The 19,536-nt window shown below is 45.4% G+C and overlaps 1 protein-coding gene across 3 annotated transcripts; it reads left to right on the plus strand.

The window, feature by feature from the left end:
- Positions 1-34: 34 nt before the first annotated feature.
- Positions 35-18,111, plus strand: zbtb47b (zinc finger and BTB domain containing 47b). 3 transcript variants are annotated; one of them, XM_028966886.1, is made up of 7 exons: positions 35-311; positions 3,712-3,776; positions 10,919-12,358; positions 14,341-14,488; positions 14,881-14,996; positions 15,151-15,295; positions 15,803-18,111. In XM_028966886.1, exons 3-7 carry the CDS (start codon positions 11,000-11,002, stop codon positions 16,219-16,221), a joined length of 2,187 nt encoding a protein of 728 aa, XP_028822719.1. In that variant the 5' UTR covers positions 35-311; positions 3,712-3,776; positions 10,919-10,999; the 3' UTR covers positions 16,222-18,111. The 3 variants fall into 3 exon arrangements, with proteins under 3 accessions (XP_028822719.1, XP_028822717.1, XP_028822720.1); XM_028966884.1 differs by lacking the exon at positions 3,712-3,776; XM_028966887.1 differs by lacking the exons at positions 3,712-3,776; positions 14,881-14,996 and having other exon boundaries at positions 15,803-16,099.
- Positions 18,112-19,536: the final 1,425 nt, after the last annotated feature.

Genomic DNA, 19,536 nt, shown 5'->3' on the forward strand with positions numbered 1-19,536 from the left:
ATCCGACGGCGCCGCGTAATTCCGTGCGGTGTCCCTTTAAAACTTCCGACAAAAAAAAAGGGCCCATATGATCCCCGAGCTCCAATCACCAATTCCTCCTGCAAAAGCAGCCTCTGCATTTTTTTGTCCCTCCGAATGCTAACACGGCGGAAAAAAGAAGAGAACCAGGTGGGGGTAGCGAGTGGACGCGGGGGTAGAGAAGCCGGAGAAATGTGAAAATCCGCCGAGCGGTTTCATGGCGAACGGAGGTCCGACGCGAGGGGAGTTTTATTCGGGGAGTCCTTGGCGCTGCAAAAGCCTGGATCAAAATGGTACGGTAGAGCGCAACATAATATTATATATATGTATAAATATATCTATATGTGTATACGTATGTGCATATCCCCCCCCTCCTCTTCCTCCTCCTGGCGTGTTTATTTCCCCCTCTCGCCTCCTCGATCTCCTCCAGATTTCGGCTACTTGGCTTAGGCCGACGAAACTTGCCGCACTTTTGTCCCGTCGCGGCGAGAGGAGAGAAAAATCGCTGCTTCGTGGCGAAGTTTGCAAGTTGCACGGGACGCGGCGGCCACGATTGCTGCGTTGTCGCAGAGGGGAGAGTTCGGTTCGGTTCGGTTCCGTCGCGACGCGGCGGTCTCGTGTTGGGTGCAAGTGTCGTTTTTTCCCCCCCCACCACTCGATTCGATTTCGGTTTGTTGGTTGTTGAAACGACGCCGACAGCAAAGTGTTAATCTATTTTCCAGTTCGTGTCAAAACTTGTGCCAGGCGTGCACATCTTTTCACGCGAATTTGCGTCGCCGTGGATGTACGCTGCGTCTGGGGAGATGGAAAAGTCAGATTATTCAACATCGATTGGCTCTTTATATAAGTGTAAGTGTTGCAAAACCTCGATTCTTGTGGCAGAAACGCATGCGGCCAGGAGTATCGGGACATGACGCCTGGAATGACCCCTGACCCCTGACCTGACCCTCTGCGACGTGAACTGGTGGCCTGTCTGGCACTAGAGACCACAGGACGTGTTCTGGGCTTCGTTGGTGGCAGGAGGGCACCTACAAAAGCAACGCATTGCAGACAGAACACTCGGCGTGGTCCAGATTAGAAAGAGAAAAGAGAAGTCGAGGGATTTGCACGTTGCCGAGAAGGACCAAATGAGTGGTGCCGGAAGTGCATCGGCTGCGGTGCACGGAACCCCCTGCGACCCAGGATTTTTATTTAGGATTTTTCGGTGCACCTGGTTAGTGGACATTATAAAAAGCATGTGGGCGCAGCGGTGGAGTAATCCCGCCGGGTGTTCACATCTGGAGGCCCCGGGTTAATATCTGGGTCAGGTCACAAGTGGAGAGAGGCCGGTGCTCTCGGCTTCGGCTTCAGCTCGGTAAAGATTTTATTTAATTTTTTTTATTCCTTGACCATTCAGGGTCGTAATTAAACACAGAACAGAGCCTGCGCTGCTGAGTAGATCACCTGCAGGGTCATTTCTGGGATATTTTATAGATCACCTGCAGGGTCATTTTTGGGTTATTTTATAGATCACCTGCAGGGTCATTTTTGGGTTATTTTATAGATCACGTTGAGAATTGGAGTCTCGGAACATATTTCATTGTATTGAATACAATGGATGGCAGTCAGTCAAGTTCGTTTTTTGGGGGGGTTTTTTTTGCTGGTGCCCAGACAGGACGAGATTTTTTCTTATTATTATTATAAATGGCTATTCAGGACGTTCCGGCCCAGTGTTACTGTCGTTCTGTGTTCTGCGAACGGGTCACTTTAGCCCCTGTGACACTTGCAGCCTAAACTGCATGAGATGTTTCCGGCCTGGAAATGCAGAGCATAGGCGCTGCTAATTTATGTGGCTGTGATCACGCCCGCGTGCCAGGCTTTTGCCGACCCCGAGGTCAGCTGCTCTTGCTTACATAATTATTCTCTCGGCTTGGGCCGCTTCCCTTTCGCAAATAGAGCGATTCACACGTGGAAGACGGGACGATTCCCATCACGGGATGGCTTGGGATGTCTGTTTTATAGTCTTCATTCATACAGCCACGTTGCTGCTATTCCTCATGATTCCTCACAGAACAGCAAAACTTTGGTCCCATCCTTTGTTGAGCATAGACAGATCGGAATAAATGAATCCTCTGACAGGTCAGATGGGGCATAGCAGTGCAATTACAAAGTCACGCAGGCAACGCATCCTGAATGTTTTTCTTTATTTTATTATTTTTATCCGTCTTTGCGCACAGTTAAAACTGAAGCAGCGTACATTACTTGTCTTTGTGCGTCCCTCTCAGATAGCAGCTGCTTTAAGATCCGATAGATATGAAATTGGATAGGTGCCGCTTTTATTAAAGTTCACCGGGGCTTGCTGGAGGATTCGCTCTTCAGAATGGCTTGAAGAAGAGCTCGAAGGCCCTGTGCGGTTCAGAACGCAATCGTTTGATTTGGAAATATTTCCTGCATTGTCAGAATGTTGCTTTTTCTGTACGCCGGTTGCAACAGAAATCCGGGGGAAAAAAAGTCTTCTTTTGTCTTCCTCAGACAGAAGTAGACAAAACTTCTGACCGTGCCTCTCGGCTACTGGACGGGTCAGTCGTACTTTGCCTGACTGGTTTTATTGTCGGGTTTTTTTTACGTTGGGCTACTGGCTGTAGATTTAGACGGGGAGAGAGAGCCGGGCCCCGTTGTATTTGTGCTTTTTACACGCCGAGAAGGTGCCAGCACCACAGGCTCCTCTTTTGGCCCGAGGTCTCCTGACTCATCTGTGAGTCACAAGGCTCACCAGGCCAGGCAGAACGTTCCTGCCAATGGGGCCGAGCGGACGCGCCGGACCCCGGCATCTCGTAGTTTACCGGTCTGGTGCAGGTCTGTCTAGCCCTGTAACGTTCTTCAAATGTTGATTCAGGGGTCAGAGCCCCAAGCCTGCGTCGCCAGCTTCCACTGAACGGTGAGCAGTGTGGTATGAAGAGGACATGAAGAGTGTTTTTTTTTTAATTGGCTCTGAGTTGTTTGCCTCAGGATAGAAACGTATGGCTTTTGAACTAGCGACAGAAGTGCAATAGGTAAAAAAATATATATATTTGTTTTTTTTTTAAATCTGCAGCAATTTCATGCAACAGTAGATGCATAAAATTTCAGTTCAGGCCATTTTTTTTCTGTCCATTTCCATTGGGGAAAATTATAAAAAAAATTCCTGATTGCATATTATACAGACAGATGCAAAATGCCATAAATTTATTTTACTTTTTCAGTGTACATTTGTAATGGGAAGATCTCCAACAGAACCCATCACTTAAAGTCTATTTTCAACACAAACATGAACCTACATGACTCTACTATTCTGGTGGCAGATTATCAAACTGTAAAAATCACTGTAATATCTAAAGTTGGTGGTGATTGGCTGTCTAACGTTATGTGACAAACAGGTGGCACGGGCATCAAGAAAAGCCAGAAAACTGTCCCTAGACTGCTACCACAATTGTTCACATTGTGTCACAGTAGCTCATGTTGTTTGAGGAAAAAAAAAAATGTCACGTGTTGGGACAGTCCAAATATGGCTGTTTAGGACATTACTATAAAACTAGCTGTCACCATTGCACAATTGAACTTGTGTGTATAGTGTCATTTTCATGCTGCTCAGTACACACATTTGGCCCCCACGGGTGGTAGAATACAGTGGCAGATCTATCTGATTGATTAATCCCTGTGAATTTTATCTTGCAGTCCATGCCCTTGAGGAGCTGGTGCTTTCTTTGCTGGGCAGAGAGACCCTTTTCCGTTAACCCAAGGTGTGTTCCCCCCGCTTTACTAAATCTGTTGGACAGCTGAGTGACACCGAATTCAGTATCTTCAATTTCAGTTCATTGAAGTCATTTGTCATTTCAGCTACATGCATGTTGGACTGTACGTAGTGAAACGAAAGGACGTTTCTCCTAACCCTGGTGCAACATTTAAACAACGTTACATACTGACAGCGTTACATACTTACGTCCAGTTAGCTATTGCTCACTAGCGGGTTAACATTGCATGCAACCAATATCCAAATAGCGTGCAATTCTCCCGTTATGTGAGCGAATGGGACTGTTAGCTGGACTAGCTGTGTGCGTGCGGGTAATCCGGGACACGAGACTGGGTGACAGCGGCCCGCCACTGTAGGCTGCAGCTACTGTCGTTACCATTGATTTTTATTAGCGTTTTTTAAATTTTTTGTTGCGGCACTCTCTCATTAGCATGCAGGCCCCTGCGACCGCCCGCTCTATCTCACTATCACGCACCTCAAAGGCGCCTCAGCCGTCGTATCACATCAACGCAAACAGAGGCACCTGTGGGTGCACGGCCCGCGCCCGGGTTTTGGGCTCCCTGTGTTTCAAGGTCGGCGCTGGGGGTGTATCCTGATTGGGGGATACAGATATCCTGCCTCCTCTCTCTCTCTCTCTCTCTCTCTCTCTCGTCCATGCTCAACCTTGGCTGGTCTCAGAGGGCAGGGCGAAAGCGTCCGAGAGTGACCGATCCCCCAAAGAAACACCTCGGCGTGTGCGGTTCTGCACAGGACTTTTTTTTTTTTTTAATACAATATGCTGTTACATTGTATTTTTAACCCAGACAGGATTGTGTCTCTTATTGTAGTATTTCCGCTCACAGCCCAATATATTTTGTTATTCGAGTCAGCAGTCCCTCAGTTGCCTCGGCGTGAACTTGTTGCGGTGGGAGCGTGGCTGAAATCTGCTTTGAAGCGGCGTGCTTTTCTGTGCCCTCGACGTGTCTCTTTATGCAGACAAAAAGCTTTCGCCCTGCCCGCCGCTGTGTTCTGGCTTTAATGCGACTGATCAGGCTGAGGTGCCAGACAGTGGCACTAATGCTGTCGTTTGAAGAGTGACTCTCACCACCCATGGCTCAGGGATGCTGCCGAGCCAGCCAATCAGCTGCGGCCTTGTCTTGGCACTGGGGGCTATAGAGGACAAATTAGAGCCTAGATGGCAATACTGTATTTGAGATTAGTCCAGGCTCGTTTTTAAAGGTTAGTCTGATTGGATTTCCACTGACATGGGGTTTTCATTTTGTGCAAGTAGCAACATGAATCACTGTGACTCAAATTTGTGGAAATTGCTTTAAGTTAATAAAAAATTTAAATGATTCATTTTTTTGTGACTTTACTGAGAAGACTTTAAGACCATATTGTATTGATGATATTTGCATAGCTGTAGAAAATAGTGTTTCATAATATATACTTTAGTAAATCTATACTGTAGTAAATCTGCCTTACTGTTGGCACCACATCTGTAGTCTGACAATGTCTCAATTCACAGAAATACTGGGGCATTAGTATTCTATACAGCAATAAGGATGCTGAAGTCATGTTTTCAAATTGAGTAGAACAAAGGATAGGATGTGATGATAAGGCCTTTCTTATTAAAAAGATTTGCTGCTTTGCATTACACTAATGTGGCGTTGCTGATAAGAATGGAATTTGCAATGTGGAAGGAGGGGTGTAAAGATTTGAATTGACAACATCAAAGTCCATAAAGGATGTTCCTGAACCTGTAACGCAGAAAAAAGGAAAACCGAGCGAATGCCATTGAATGACTGCAGGTCTGCGTGGAGGTTTGGCAGTGGTGGCCTAGTTCGAATCCCGATCCACTGAGGTGCAACTGAGCAAAAGCACCGTCCCCACACACTGCTCCCCGGGCGCCTGTCATGGCTGCCCACTGCTCACCAAGGGTGATGGGTTAAATGCAGAGGACACATTTTGTTTCACAATGACAATCACTTCACATTCACTTTCAGGTGGATCAATAATTCTGCAGGATCCATTTGCCTTGAAGTATTTGCCACTGTGGGTTATTTGAGAAAGTGAAGTGATTGTCACATGTGATACACAGCAGCACAGCACACGGTGCTCACAGTGAAATTTGTCCTCTGCATTTAACCCATCACCCTGAGTGAGCAGTGGGCAGCCATGACAGGTGCCCAAGTAGCAGTGTGTGGGGACGGTGCTTTGCTCAGTGGCACCTCAGTGGCACCCTGGCGGATCGGGACTCGAACTGGCAACCTTCTGATTACGGGGCCGCTTCCTTAACCGCTAGGCCACCACTGCCCCATTTGTGTATACAGTAGAGGCCAAAAGTTTGGACACACCTTCTCATTCAATGTGTTTTCTTTATTTTCAGGACCATTTACGTTGGTAGATTCTCACTGAAGGCATCAAAACCATGAATGAACACATGTGGAGTTATGTACTTAACAAAAAAGGTGAAATAACTGAAAACATGTTTTATATTCTAGTTTCTTCAAAATAGCCGCCCTTTGCTCTGATTACTGCTTGAACACTCTTGCCATTCTCTCGATGAGCTTCAAGAGGTCGTCGCCTGAAATGCTTTTCCAACAGTCTTGAAGGAGTTCCCAGAGGTGTTTAGCACTTGTTGGCCCCTTTGCCTTCACTCTGCGGTCCAGCTCACCACAAACCATCTCGACTGGGTTCAGGTCCGGTGACTGTGGAGGTCAGGTCTCCACTTTTAGTTAAGTACATAACTCCACATGTGTTCATTCATAGTTTTGATGCCTTCAGTGAGAATCTACCAATGTAAATGATCATGAAAATAAAGGAAACACATTGATTGTGTCCAAACTTTTGGCCTGTACTGTACGTGAAATGAAAATCATTTAATATCTTCCACAGTTTCACAGAAAATGTTCGTTTTTTTTAGAGGGTAACGTGCACTCATCTAAAAACCGCTCTGGCCCTGGCCGGGCATGTCCAGTGAGGCGTGCTGATGACTCAGGCCTACAGGGGTGCGCTGGGACCAGCGGTGGTCGGCCAGGTGGTGGCATCTCTCCGCTGCCCGCCTGCGTCCCGCTGAGGGAGATGTGACCTGACGCGTTGCCCGTTCTACTTCCTGTGGCTGCCACTCAAAGTCACCCAGCCGGGGCTCTCGCAAGGAGACTGTGCTGACTGTGCACTACACTCTCCTGGGGTGAAAGAGGCTTCAGCTGTTCCCCCATGGCCCCGACCAGCTACTTCTACTGGGTCAAAAGCAGTCCCAGGACTTTTAATCAGGTTCTTTTTTAGCTTTTACTCTTTTGCATGGTACCTAGTCAGGCTGTAAAGAGACAGGAATCGAGAACAGAATGGTGATTGTGGTGTCTCCTGTGTCTCATTTCCAGAAGACAGAATCGGGATACACGCCCCCCTTGCACCTTTGCAGGTGCAGCCTGCTCTCACAAACGTTTTCTGGTGCTTCAACACTCATTCTTTACTTCGCAATTAACACATGTAGTTTTACCACTCGATCACCTGCCATTAGAAAGCTTGAATTCGAGCCCCGATAAGCTGGAAGTGGGGTTTGTGAGGGTCACACAGTGGAGCGGCATTTCGCAACCTCCAAGGTTGTGAGTTCGAATCCCGACTCGGACCTAGTGTCTGGAGTTTGAGTGCTCTACCCGTGTTGGCATGGCCACGTACACTAGGTGAAGTGACAATTCGGAATTGTCTGTGGGTGTGAATATGAATGAGTGATGTACAGAATGAAAAAAAACGACAAAAGAGACATTAGCAGAGGCAGATTTGGAAGGGGGTAATATGCGATGTCGCCCAGTGCAGCATCTTGTCTGGTCTGTTAATCTGACTACGCAAGGATAATACAATTTTATTGAATAAAAGGGTTTACATTAATAATTCTGTAACATACAATGTTATTTGTCCCTTCACACACACACAGAAATGTATTGATAAAAAAAGAGAAGTTTGAGTAAAGTAAATGGTTTTAAGGTCTCAATAAAGCAATCTTGTTTCTGATCATAAAAATATAAATGAATACTGAGTAAAGTAATAGTAATGTAAAAAGTCAAAAAAAAATCTTGAATATGAGACTTTGTCATTCTGACATGCTGAAGGAATTTTTGTCAAGGTCTGGAAACTGAGTCCTTGTGAAAAAGGAGACATTCTCGGCTTCCACCTCTCCTTCCCTCTGCTGAAGATAAATCAGACGTTTTATATCTCCTATGAACCTCTGTCTGCCTCACCTAAGTCCCTGAACGACCAAATCATCCAATAAAAATGGAAGTGCTGTGGAGAGGCTACATCCTGGGACTCGTTGGACCAGCCATAAACGGGGGGAAAAGGCCGGCTTTATGGCGCAAGTTCTGGCCAGAACTGAGCGTGACTGTGAGAGAAGGTCAAAGTGACATTAAGAATTGGAATTTCATTCCTCAATTCGGCTTTAAATGTGTGACGCTGCCCGTCCTGGCTTTGGAGGAATACCACTTTTAGCACCCCGGATAGCTTCCCTCCCCGGATAACTGCTTTGTCCGACCATGCACATAGCAGACATGACTCAATGGTTTCAGGTGCCGAACCTGACACCCATTTCAGGTCTTTGTCCCATAAAATAATTCATAAAACGTAGTCACCAAATATTGGATTGAAACAAGTTCCAGCTGTGGCACGACGGCTGCTGATTCCAGGCGTGCGAGGAACGTTGAACCCTAATGGCTCCTGGTAAATGAGAACAGTCCCAACACAAGTCGCAAATTGATGCCCCGAACTCGGCACGGGGTTGATTGACGCGCTAATGAAATGCCAGGGGGAAAGCGAGGCACTTTTGATTGAGCCCCGTTTGAGGCGACACCGTTCGCTGGGTGTGGCAGTAGTTCCTGTGCGCTTGTTTACGGCCTCGCTTTAATAAATAATGCATGTTAGAGACTCCTGATTGAGCTTGCGGTCTGAGGGGCTCGGCGCTAGACAGGAAGGTCTCTTGACGTGGGAATATTGATTTTTTATTTTTTTTTTTTTCTCTCTGACTGATACAGTATTAAATTGTGCCCTGGATCATTGCTTTAACCATACAGCACACGTACGGAATACTATATTTTAGCTGGAAAACAAATAGCAGTTTGTGTTTATGTGTCCGGAATAATACTGAGGATGCAGTTTATTTCCGTGACACCATGATTTTACTGTTGCTGTATAAAATGGTGCTTGCGGAAGTGGAGCTTTTACAGCACCTAGTGCGGGTTCCAGTTCATATACTCCCATTTGCCCTTGAACAGCGCCAGCTCCAGACCATTTGAAAGATAATCCGCATGCAAGAAGCACAGAAGTCAGGAAGAAATCGGGGCTTGAGATTTACAACAAAAAAAAAAAACTGACAAAATTGAAATCTTCGCTCACGTCTCCCAAGGTTAACCGCAGATAAGAATCAATTTGCCGTCTTTTAAACGCAGGGTTTCGCCATTGATCGCAAATCAAAGAGTTGATGCACAATAGACCTAGCAGAGAGAGAGAGAGAGAGACGTCAATAAGATTGAGCAGAACTTTTTAATTAAGGGATTTAAATGTCTCAAATATTCTCCTCCCGCTGAAGACGCCGTTCTCCGGCCGAAACGAACGTGCCAGCAGCTAAAGATCACAAAACGTGTCAGTGCATGCATCATTCATATACAATCATAAAAAAAAAAAAAAAAAAAAAACGAGAACTGAAAATGGTTTCTCATCATTTGCCCCAGTATTGCTTACAGTCTGCATAACGAATCTGCCTAATTGTTTGGAGAGTTGTTATTCATTTGACCTGCTTCGCCTAATTGTTTATCTGCCCGTGTTTTGTCTCCTGCATAATGATAAAGCCCTCAGAGGCAGGACCGAGAGGTGTAAGCGGGAGCTAATGGCTGCGACGTGCGGCGGAATACCAATGACCGTCTCCGCCGCTGCTCTCCGAGAGAGAGAGAGAGAGGGAGAGGGAGGCGGCGGCACTGTGGAGCCATGACACCGAGATCCCGCTCCGATCGAAATCCTGCCCTTCCTGCGCTAAAATAAACTCTCTCCCGAGAGCGAGAGGAGAGGAGAGGAGAGGATGCGGGCGGGGAGGCAGCAGAGTTCAGAGTCGTAACCTGTACTTTGCCCAACTTTAGCATTCCCAACATGGCTTGTAGATTGTACACCTCGGTCCCCAGTGTGAATTTATATGAGCGATAATGCAGTCATGCCATAAGCCTGTTGTATGGTAATGAGCTGCTTTCAGGATGGGTGACACAGAACTGAGGAGCAAACAGCAGGTCTGAACCAAAATCTTACAAACTTGCCTACCAACTCTGTGCCCCTGAACAACACTCATAACCAGACAGTGCTCCTGATGGGGTGAAATATGAATAATTCATATGAAATTAATGTTTCGCTTATTTGACTTCAGTGGCCGTGTCCTATCAGTTATAGGGCAAGTTTAAAGATGATGCTTGCTTACCATGAACATGGTTCCATGGTACATTTATAGTACAGTCAGGCCAGTCATCATTATTACATAATAACCTGGTTTTTATGGTGTTAGTCAACTGATTATTTTTGCATCACTGTTCAAATTCTTCATCTCTATAAAAAAAGTTTAATAGTTTGCAAAACCATGCAATTTGTTTAATGACAGTTTTTCTTTATGCTGCTGCTTCTATTTAACTGTGTGTGTGTGTGTGTGTGTGTGTGTGTGTGTGTGTGTGTGTGTGTGTGTGTGTGGAGCATTACGGGTAATGTAGTTGCAAAGCAAAGCAGCGCAGGAGTGCTGTGGATACTTTTTTGGTTTAAAGCTAATTGAGAAATGAGAGACTATTAACTTGTAGGAAGCCATGTGAATGGTGTAAGGCGTAAATGATGGTAAAATGAAGGAAAAAAAGGCAATTGAATCATTACAAAATGTCATGATCATGACAGCCCTACTTATAAACTTGCAATGTCATGCAAAAAAAATATTGTTTTGTACTGTAGAAATAATATGTGAATAAAACCAGAAGATGTATTTTATTTGTGGTATATATACTGCAGTGAATTGAAGAGTGATTGTGTGTTGCTGGAAAAACAGCGGCCATATTGATTTTAATTATGCTGATTATTTTATGCCTTCACAGCGTGCAGACTGCTATGGTGTTAATGTGATGCGCGCTGTCTCCGCAGCTTATAGTGGAGAAGACGACTGACTACCCCTCGGCTGAGTTCTCTCTGGTGGAGGATGTGGCGTTGCACTTCACGTGTTTGATGGACAGGCTGAACGAGCAGCGACTATTCCAGCCGGACCTGTGTGACGTGGACCTCGTGCTGGTGCGCCAGCGGAGCACCTTCCCGGCCCACAAGGGCGTCCTGGCTGCCTACAGCCCCTTCTTCCACGCCCTCTTCGCCCAGAGCAAACAGTTGCGGCGGGTGGACCTTTCACTGGAGGCGCTCACCTGCCAGGGCCTGCAGCAGATCCTGAACTTCATCTACACCTCCAAGCTGCTGGTGAGCGGCGGCACAGTGCGCGACGTGCTCAATGCTGCCAGCGTGCTGCAAATGAGCGACATCGCCTCCTCCTGTCACAAGCTCATCAGCAGCCAATCGCTGGGCCTCAGCACCGGCGACATGGCCGGTCGGGACAGCCGGCCCGAGCAGGGCCTGTACTGGGAGATCAAACAGGAGGCGGAGCTAGGGAAGCACTATGCGCACGAGGGCAGCAGCCTGTATTCCGTGAGGGTGGAGGACGGTGGAGGGAGAGCACAGCTTCTGGCCGCCCCGTTGCTCCATCCCAACGCTCTAGCCGCCTCACACCTACCCGGCGCTCAGTCCCTTCACACCAACCCCCATGTGAAGCACTACTTTAAGAAGGACGAGAGCGCTGAGGGAGTTGACCTGGCTGGAGGCAGGGGCCTGTGCAAGATGGAGGAGTCGTTGCAGCGGGAAGAGGCGGGGTCTCAGGATGGCCACGCGTCCTTCAACCGAGAGCAGATCATTGTGGAGGTGAACCTGAACAACCAAACCCTCAATGTTTCAAAGGGCTCAGAAGGGAAGACCTCAGCCACGGATTCTACGGCAATATTAGCCCATCACCACAACAGCCATCCTGACACAGAGGAAGACGATGAAGAGGAAGGTGACAATGAAGAAGACCTGGTGGAGGAAGAGGAGAAAGAGGAATACAAAGAGGAGGACCTGTCCAACACCAGTGAAGGTGAATATGATGATGAGGACGATGAAGACGAGGAAGAGGAAAATGACTACAACATTCTAGAGGGAGAGAAGGGAATCATGGGAAGGCCTCGGTGTGGATCCAGGACATTGGCTGTTGCAGGACCAACCACCTCCATGCACCAGTCTCAAGGCGAGACCCTGCTGATTGGCCGAAGACCCGGCCGGAAGAGGAAGAAGGAGCAGGAAAGCGTGGGGCAGAAGGTGAAGCTGGAGGAGAAGCAGCACTTCCCCTGTAAGAAATGCCCGCGCGTCTTCAACAACCGCTGGTACCTGGAGAAGCACATGAACGTCACCCACAACCGCATGCAGATCTGCAACAAGTGCGGCAAGCGCTTTCTGCTGGAGAGCGAGCTGCTGCTTCACCACCAGACCAACTGTGAGAAGAGCATTCAGGTACATGGCCACAAAGCTACGGAAATAAAACATGCGCGTACACCACTTGCATTATTTACACATGCTCTGAAAATGTATGCAAAATCAAATGTATAAAAAAAATATTAAAAATGAGTAGCATGCTTACCTTGATCATTTAATGATCAGTGTACACTGCCCTTGAATCAGATACTAAACACTTATTTTGCATTAGTTAATTTATGGTTGGGTTGGCCTACAAACATGTCACAGAAAGTGGGATTTCCTGTCCTGTATATAGTTATATGGTGTAAATAATGAATATATTCACATAGCACATTCACCAAAACAGTGCACGTGAAGATTAAATGAGCAATAAACAAAAACCAAAGAGGCTGATGTCCCAACCGCAGTATTAGAATATATAAATACAAGTACACAACAGAAGAAGCAAGTCACAGGAGCAGGGAGGAAACGGCACACAAGTTACACAAACAGCGGGTAAGGAAGCAGGTCAAATCCTGAACCGCCAAGTTGCCGCTGAGCGAAGCACCGTCCCCGTGAGCCTGTCACAATGAAAATCACTTTCACTTATTTAAATCTCCAGAGCCCGCATGGATCTGATCATGCATTGGTCATGTTGCTCCAGCATTAGAGTGTGACAGTGGCCTGGCTCCACTAGCAATAAATGGAATGCTCTCACAAAAGACACCTATATTTCTGTTCCACATGTTTCAGAGCATCTCCTCCCCTACCCAGCAACAGCACTGCTTTGGGGGACACTGGTGGAGATATGACAGTTGCATCTTGCCTTAAAGAGTTAAGGGTCATTTAAATTCTGTCCAGTATCTTCATTTATACCAGTGCAGAGGGAATGACAAGGTTGTTCTGATGGAAGAAATCTGTATGCATTATGGGTCACAGGGTGCAGCTTCTTCTCCATAATAGGAAAAAAAAAATCTCTTCAATTCTTGTCTATTTAATCTAGGCTATTTTGGAGTAAATGGTGTCTATAGATGAATATGGCATATGTCTGCACTGAGGAACTGGCACTTAAGAAAATTGCCTTCATCCTCCGCTCTCTTAATTTGATTTAAAATGCTGCAAATGAATTTGCCTTATGCAGATAAGCTTCGAGCATTCCATCTTTAAAGTACAGTGTTGCATTAGTGGACAATTCTAAAATGATTATTTGCAAATTATTTGAAAAATGTTGTCGTATTTTTATAACAATTAAGATCACACAACAGAGTTTGTTAATATACTGAACATGGGCTGTGCTAATTAATGTACTACTGTTAATTAGGGCTCTTCATATTTGTCCATTCACCCCCAAATTTGACTGTTATTGTAGTGAATGGCTGAAGAGGCAAACCACTCTTAGGTCATTAAAAGGATAATATATGATTAAGTGTGCTTTTAACAGATTTTAACTAGTCATGCCAAGGCAAAGAACCACTTGACCTGAAGCAGAGGTTAAAATCCTTCAAGTGGATTATCCACTTTTAATATGGCCGCTTGCAAAAAATTTTTTGCTTCATTTTTTTTTTTCCATGTGGCCTTAATTTGTTAATATTATTGAAATGGGCCAGTCATAACTGGATCACCAGGAAGAAGGTTTTCATTAGGACCCTTGCTTAATGAGGCGGCCATTAAAATCCTAATTGCACATGTGGCACAGTGGAAGCACAGAAGGTTGTAATGAAAGCCTCCTGGCAGGTGGCACTCGTAGGACTGGTCTGACAACAGCTGAGGTTGGCATTTCTAGGTGTTACTGCACGTTTAGAAGGCTGGTATTTTCTGGTAGATCTTTTCTTGTACATTATGCCCAGAGCATTAATGATTTTGGCTGCACCTTCCTGTCTAATATTAATAATTATAATCAAAATAGATTGTTCACTCAGACCATAATGACTTAGTCTAAGTTTTAAATGTAAAATTTCCATTGATAAACTGTTGAATACCATATAATAATAACATTCATATGTGCAAAAGTAAATTTCATCTCAAATGCATATTCTCAGTGTGTAACCTGTGGAAAGGCCTTCAAGAAGCTTTGGTCCCTGCACGAGCACAACAAGATTGTGCATGGCTATGCCGAGAAGAAGTTCTCCTGCGAGATCTGTGAGAAGAAGTTCTACACCATGGCTCACGTCCGCAAGCACATGGTCGGTGAGTGCCACGACGGAGGGTCTTCAGCCACCGGGGTTCGGAGGCAGATGCATGAATGGAGCCTCTCTCCGCTGACCTTGCATGGGAAGGCCGCGGGGACATGGGGGGGTGGAATTGCGCACAAAGAGCACATTGTTTAATCGCCCTTGACAACCGTGAGGAAATGTCTTATCTGGAAGTACTTCCTTCCTTCATAAGCCTGATCTTTTGCACTCAGAAGGTGACAAGTTCAGTTGTCAGAAATGCATCATGATTTACTCTCATATGTATACTTTTTTTATTGAAACAATTTATATTGCACTTATTTATAAAACATATTCTTATCATTTGAATTGTGTGCATATTTTGGATGTTCTTCCCGAACCACACTGTGCTGTGTGTGCTTTGTGCAGCTCACACTAAGGACATGCCCTTCACCTGCGAGACGTGCGGGAAGTCGTTTAAGCGCAGCATGTCGCTGAAGGTGCACTCGCTCCAGCATTCCGGAGAGAAGCCTTTCAAATGCGAGGTGAGCCGGACGCAGACTGGCATCCCATTGAATCGGGCCCGCCGCCGCGGCTCCGTGTGTATTTGTCTGTGTTAGTGCCAGCCATCTGCGCCCCGCGGCCCATTAGAGCGGCATCTCCGTGTGATTGAATTTGGTGGGGCCTGGTGTTTTTCAGAACTGCAGCGAGCGCTTCCAGTACAAGTACCAGCTCCGCTCGCACATGAGCATCCACATCGGCCACAAGCAGTTCATGTGTCAGTGGTGCGGCAAAGACTTCAACATGAAGCAGTACTTCGACGAGCACATGAAGACGCACACTGGTAAGAAGCCACGCCTTTAATTACGTGTGGGTAAGCCTGCCATGATCTCTTCTTGGTGCTTTAAGTCCACCGGCACACTGCCGGTATAGAGCGACTGCAGGTAATGAATATAGCTTCCTCCAGTCGTTATAAAGCCTCATTATGAACCGTATAACCTGTTTACCTCTTAATGACACGTTAGACTCCCATTCCTTTGTGTTTCGTCTTGTTATATCTTCATAGATGAACCTACTGTATTAGGATAATGTTTAATAGCTGTGGTAGTTGTTCTGCACATTATATTTACTTAATTTCAATATTAATTCAATTTGTTACGATTTACTTTATAGAAAGCAAAATTCAATGTACAGTCCTGAGCAACATTAGATCATTGGCAGCTATTTTGGAAAAATGGACAAATTCATTGATATGTGTTTCGTACAGTAACTTTGTACCCAGTTTTGTGTTGTTCTTGTGCCAGATAATTGAGTGATGCTGGTATTTGTTCTGTACCTTTCATGTCGACAGGAGAGAAGCCGTACATTTGCGAGATCTGTGGGAAGAGTTTCACCAGCCGGCCCAACATGAAACGCCACCGCCGCACCCACACGGGCGAGAAGCCGTACCCCTGCGACGTGTGCGGCCAGCGCTTCCGCTTCTCCAACATGCTCAAGGCCCATAAGGAGAAGTGCTTTCGGGTCAGCAACCCCATGATGGTCTCTGATGGCAGTCCGCTGGGGCTAGACCCCATGCCAGGCATCATAGACTCAGTGGGAGGTGCTCACCTGCCAGCCCAAACGGTGACGCCGCCCGGAGTCACTTCCGGCCCGCTCCACAGCCTATCACTGCCACCTCTGCACTCCATGGGTGGCTTTCCACCACCACCAAACCTCCCACCGCCTCCCCCCCTGTTCCCTACTGGAAGAATTAACTCCAGCAACAACTAACTAGCGATCTACAGTAGCACGCGGGTTCGGTGAAGGGCGGTAAGCCTCTGCGGACCCAGGAAATGCAGTTCATTTTCAGACGAAACCTTTATACGTATACGATCAAGCTACTCACACTACTCATGCTCATGCTACTTTGAAATGTGTGTTTGTCTCCAGCTGTGGATTCCATTACCGTTTTCTTCGTATCACGTAATATTCATTGTGTGCCCAAAGGCTCGAATATAGATTTGTTTTATTTAAAAAAAAAACTAAAAAAAACAACTGGCCAGAGTCTGTATTTTATGGCCCATTATACCAGAGCTTGTTTAACCTTTCTCGGTCAGACAGAATTTGTGGTGGGTCTTTGCATCTCATCTGACTTGCATTGCTGTCTTTCATTTCCTTTTGTGTCTGTAAAAAAAAAAAAAAAACCTTGTGGCTTTTGGCCCCTCGTTTCTATTGCACAGGTCATCACACCGAAGAAACGAATGTCAAGATGAACTTTGATCAAGACTGGTCAGGGCTGGTTGTGTTTTTGGTCCAAACAGAGGGGTCTGAAACCTGTTTTCAGCATCTGGCAACATAGCAGTGTTTGTCCAAATAGTGTTTTTCTGGACTCTTTACTGCATTGCAATAACCAAAACCTGTGAGCTCACCTGCTATTACTACACAAAACCATACATTAATAATCCACCCTGCACCTTATTTTTAACCTTAGATTTATTTAAACTGTGCATTTCTGGTGTGTTCGTGTTCTACCTGTGTGATAGGCTTGTGTAACGTTTACGGCACGATGGGGGGCTCGTAGGTGCAAGCAAGTGTGTGCGAGTTCAGTCTATATGTGTGTCTGTGGATGTAAATGGAAGAGGTCATATGTAGCAGTGGGGCTCGGTGAAAGATGGTCAAGTGACCCCAAATAACCCTGTGACGCGAAAGGTCAGCAGTGAGAAGAAAGGTTTGGCCTAACCCCTGCCCTGACTGAATTTTGCTTATGTTAAGCAAGCTGTTGTTGTTTTAGTTAATGTGGCCCTTTGCTGTAGGCTTTGCCCTGTTGTTTATTGGGGAATCGGAACAGAGTCTAGGATGAATGGCGCAGATTTATGGCCATGAGTTTTGCAAACTGGTGGATCCCTATTGGTCAACACGAGTGAACTGCCCAGTTATTGTTGGAAATGGGAGAATGCCCAAGGTTTAGGCGCTTCTGTCGTATTATTCCTAAATCAAAGAGCAAAAAAAAAATGTATCTTGCCACTGTAACGGATCCTTTCTGGATCAGAACATGACGTGATGCACACAGCATTTGACTGATCATTCTTTTGCAGTTTCAGAACTAGTTTCAACAGAACAATTAGCATTTAATATTATTTTTAAAGTATTTCAGCCAACGTTTTCTTTTACAGACATTTACAGTTGCGCAATCTTGTACCTTTTGGCCTCATGCACTTTGACCACAGTCATATTGACTTTAAACCAGCTCATATTTGAAACGCAGCGGCACCCTGTCAAGTCTGCAGAGAGGCGAGGCGTACGTCTCTGATGCTGCGTATCACAGCAAGAGAATTTTTTTCCGGTGTGATATTGTATATTCCCATTTAGAGGTATATCTCACATATGCATATATAAAAGTCTGTAAATATGTGATGTATACCTTGTTGTTTTCGGTATGACCAGTTGCCCTTGTTTACAAATGAGCGAAAGTGAACAGAATGTGATTCTCTGTGTGCACGGGCGAAAGATTTGGAACGTTGTGAGGGGCTTGGGGGTTTTGTACTTATTATCAGTAAGCTGTGGAGTGTTTCCTTTTATTTCTTGTATGAAAAGCTTAAGCACCTTATTAACCATATATAAAGCATACACTTACATCTTACAGCACGCAGCAGTCTAGGTGACGACAGTAGAATAAGGTTTGGTGGGTTTTTTCAGGTTTTTTTTTTTTTTTTTTTTTTTTTTTTTTTAAATCATGGTACTGGGCACTGTTATTTTATTCCTTTATTGTTTTAGATAAACGGTTTGCTCTTTGCTGCTTCTGTACAATTTTTTATGAATTTTTGGTTGGATAAACCATTTCTGTCACTTAATTCTCATTATGTGCCGTAGGTTTTTAATCAGAGGTAATCATAGTTATGTGTTCAGCCCCTGCAAGAATGAAAGCGAAAGTGAATTGATTGTCATTGTAAAACGCTGCATTACAGCACACGGGTGACACACCCTTAGTGAGCAGTGAGCAGCCATGACAGGCGCCCGGGGAGCAGTGTGTGCTTTGTTCAGTGGCACCTCAGTGGCATCTCGGTGGATCGGGATTCGAACCGGCAGCTGCTTCCTTAACCGCTAGGCCACCACTGCCCCCCTGACAGCAATAGCATGATAATACTATCAGCAGGTCAAAATCTGTGTAAATGAAGACGAAAATGTCTCTCAAAGTGCACTTTCAGGAGAATTTAACAGTATATACATACTGGTATCAATAGTTTATTATTACATGAAGGATAACACATATTCCCAAATATCAGTTGAGGTATAGAAAGTAATAAAAAAAAATTAAAAATCACAGATTTCCAGTGATCATTTTTTACTTATTTGGGGTCACTGAGTTCAGCAGCAGCAGCAGCAGAACGCCTGAGCGGCTGGATGCATTACAGCGTGCACTACTGCTCTCTTGTGGCCCCTTATCCAACTTAGTCAAGCTTGTTTCGTGTCTTTTAGTGCACACTTTGGTGTCCCGTTCATCTAAAACAACGTTGCACAGTGTGGTCATTGCAGTGGTACAGAACAAATCAACGGTGCTGGTGGTGAAATCAGCAACGATCTTGCCGGCACGTGTAATCATTTTTTTTTTTTTTTTTTTTTGGCTTTCAGAGTCATCATCGGACAGCACTTAGATGAAGGGCTTTCAGTAGCACGTACAGGATTTGATGGGGGGGGGGAATTACCCAGACTTGATGTACCTCAGCATGAGTGAAACATGGGCTGAATCGGGACTTTAGTCCACCTGTCTTGCCTTAAGAGTCTGTACGGAGTGAATCTTCCATTCTAGTGAATGTTACATAGTGAGCATCGATCGGTGCTTGACACTCGACTCTGGTTATTGGGGGGGGGGGGCAATGATGCTACTGACCTCTGCACTTTGGACTATCACAGTAGTGATATTTGGGGAAATTTGTTAGATTTTTATTTAGAATGGGAGAGATTGTTGCAATAAACATTGTGTGCCAGATGTGTTTTTTTTTTTTTTTTTTTTTTTTTTTTAAAAGAGCCCTGAAAGTTTAATGGAAGTTTAGAGTGCTCGCCACATTGTATATAGTTTTTTTTATTTTTATGAAGTATACTTTTGTT

The sequence above is a fragment of the Denticeps clupeoides genome, chromosome 2 (genome assembly GCF_900700375.1).
Source record: "Denticeps clupeoides chromosome 2, fDenClu1.1, whole genome shotgun sequence".
Taxonomy (NCBI): domain Eukaryota; kingdom Metazoa; phylum Chordata; class Actinopteri; order Clupeiformes; family Denticipitidae; genus Denticeps; species Denticeps clupeoides.

Bases quoted from the DNA above. Each gene is read 5' to 3' on its own strand.
- zbtb47b (XM_028966884.1), top strand. The intron at 14,489-14,880 runs GTGAGTGCCACG...TGCTTTGTGCAG, and splicing joins CGTCCGCAAGCACATGGTCG to CTCACACTAAGGACATGCCC. The intron at 15,296-15,802 runs GTAAGAAGCCAC...TCATGTCGACAG, and splicing joins GCACATGAAGACGCACACTG to GAGAGAAGCCGTACATTTGC.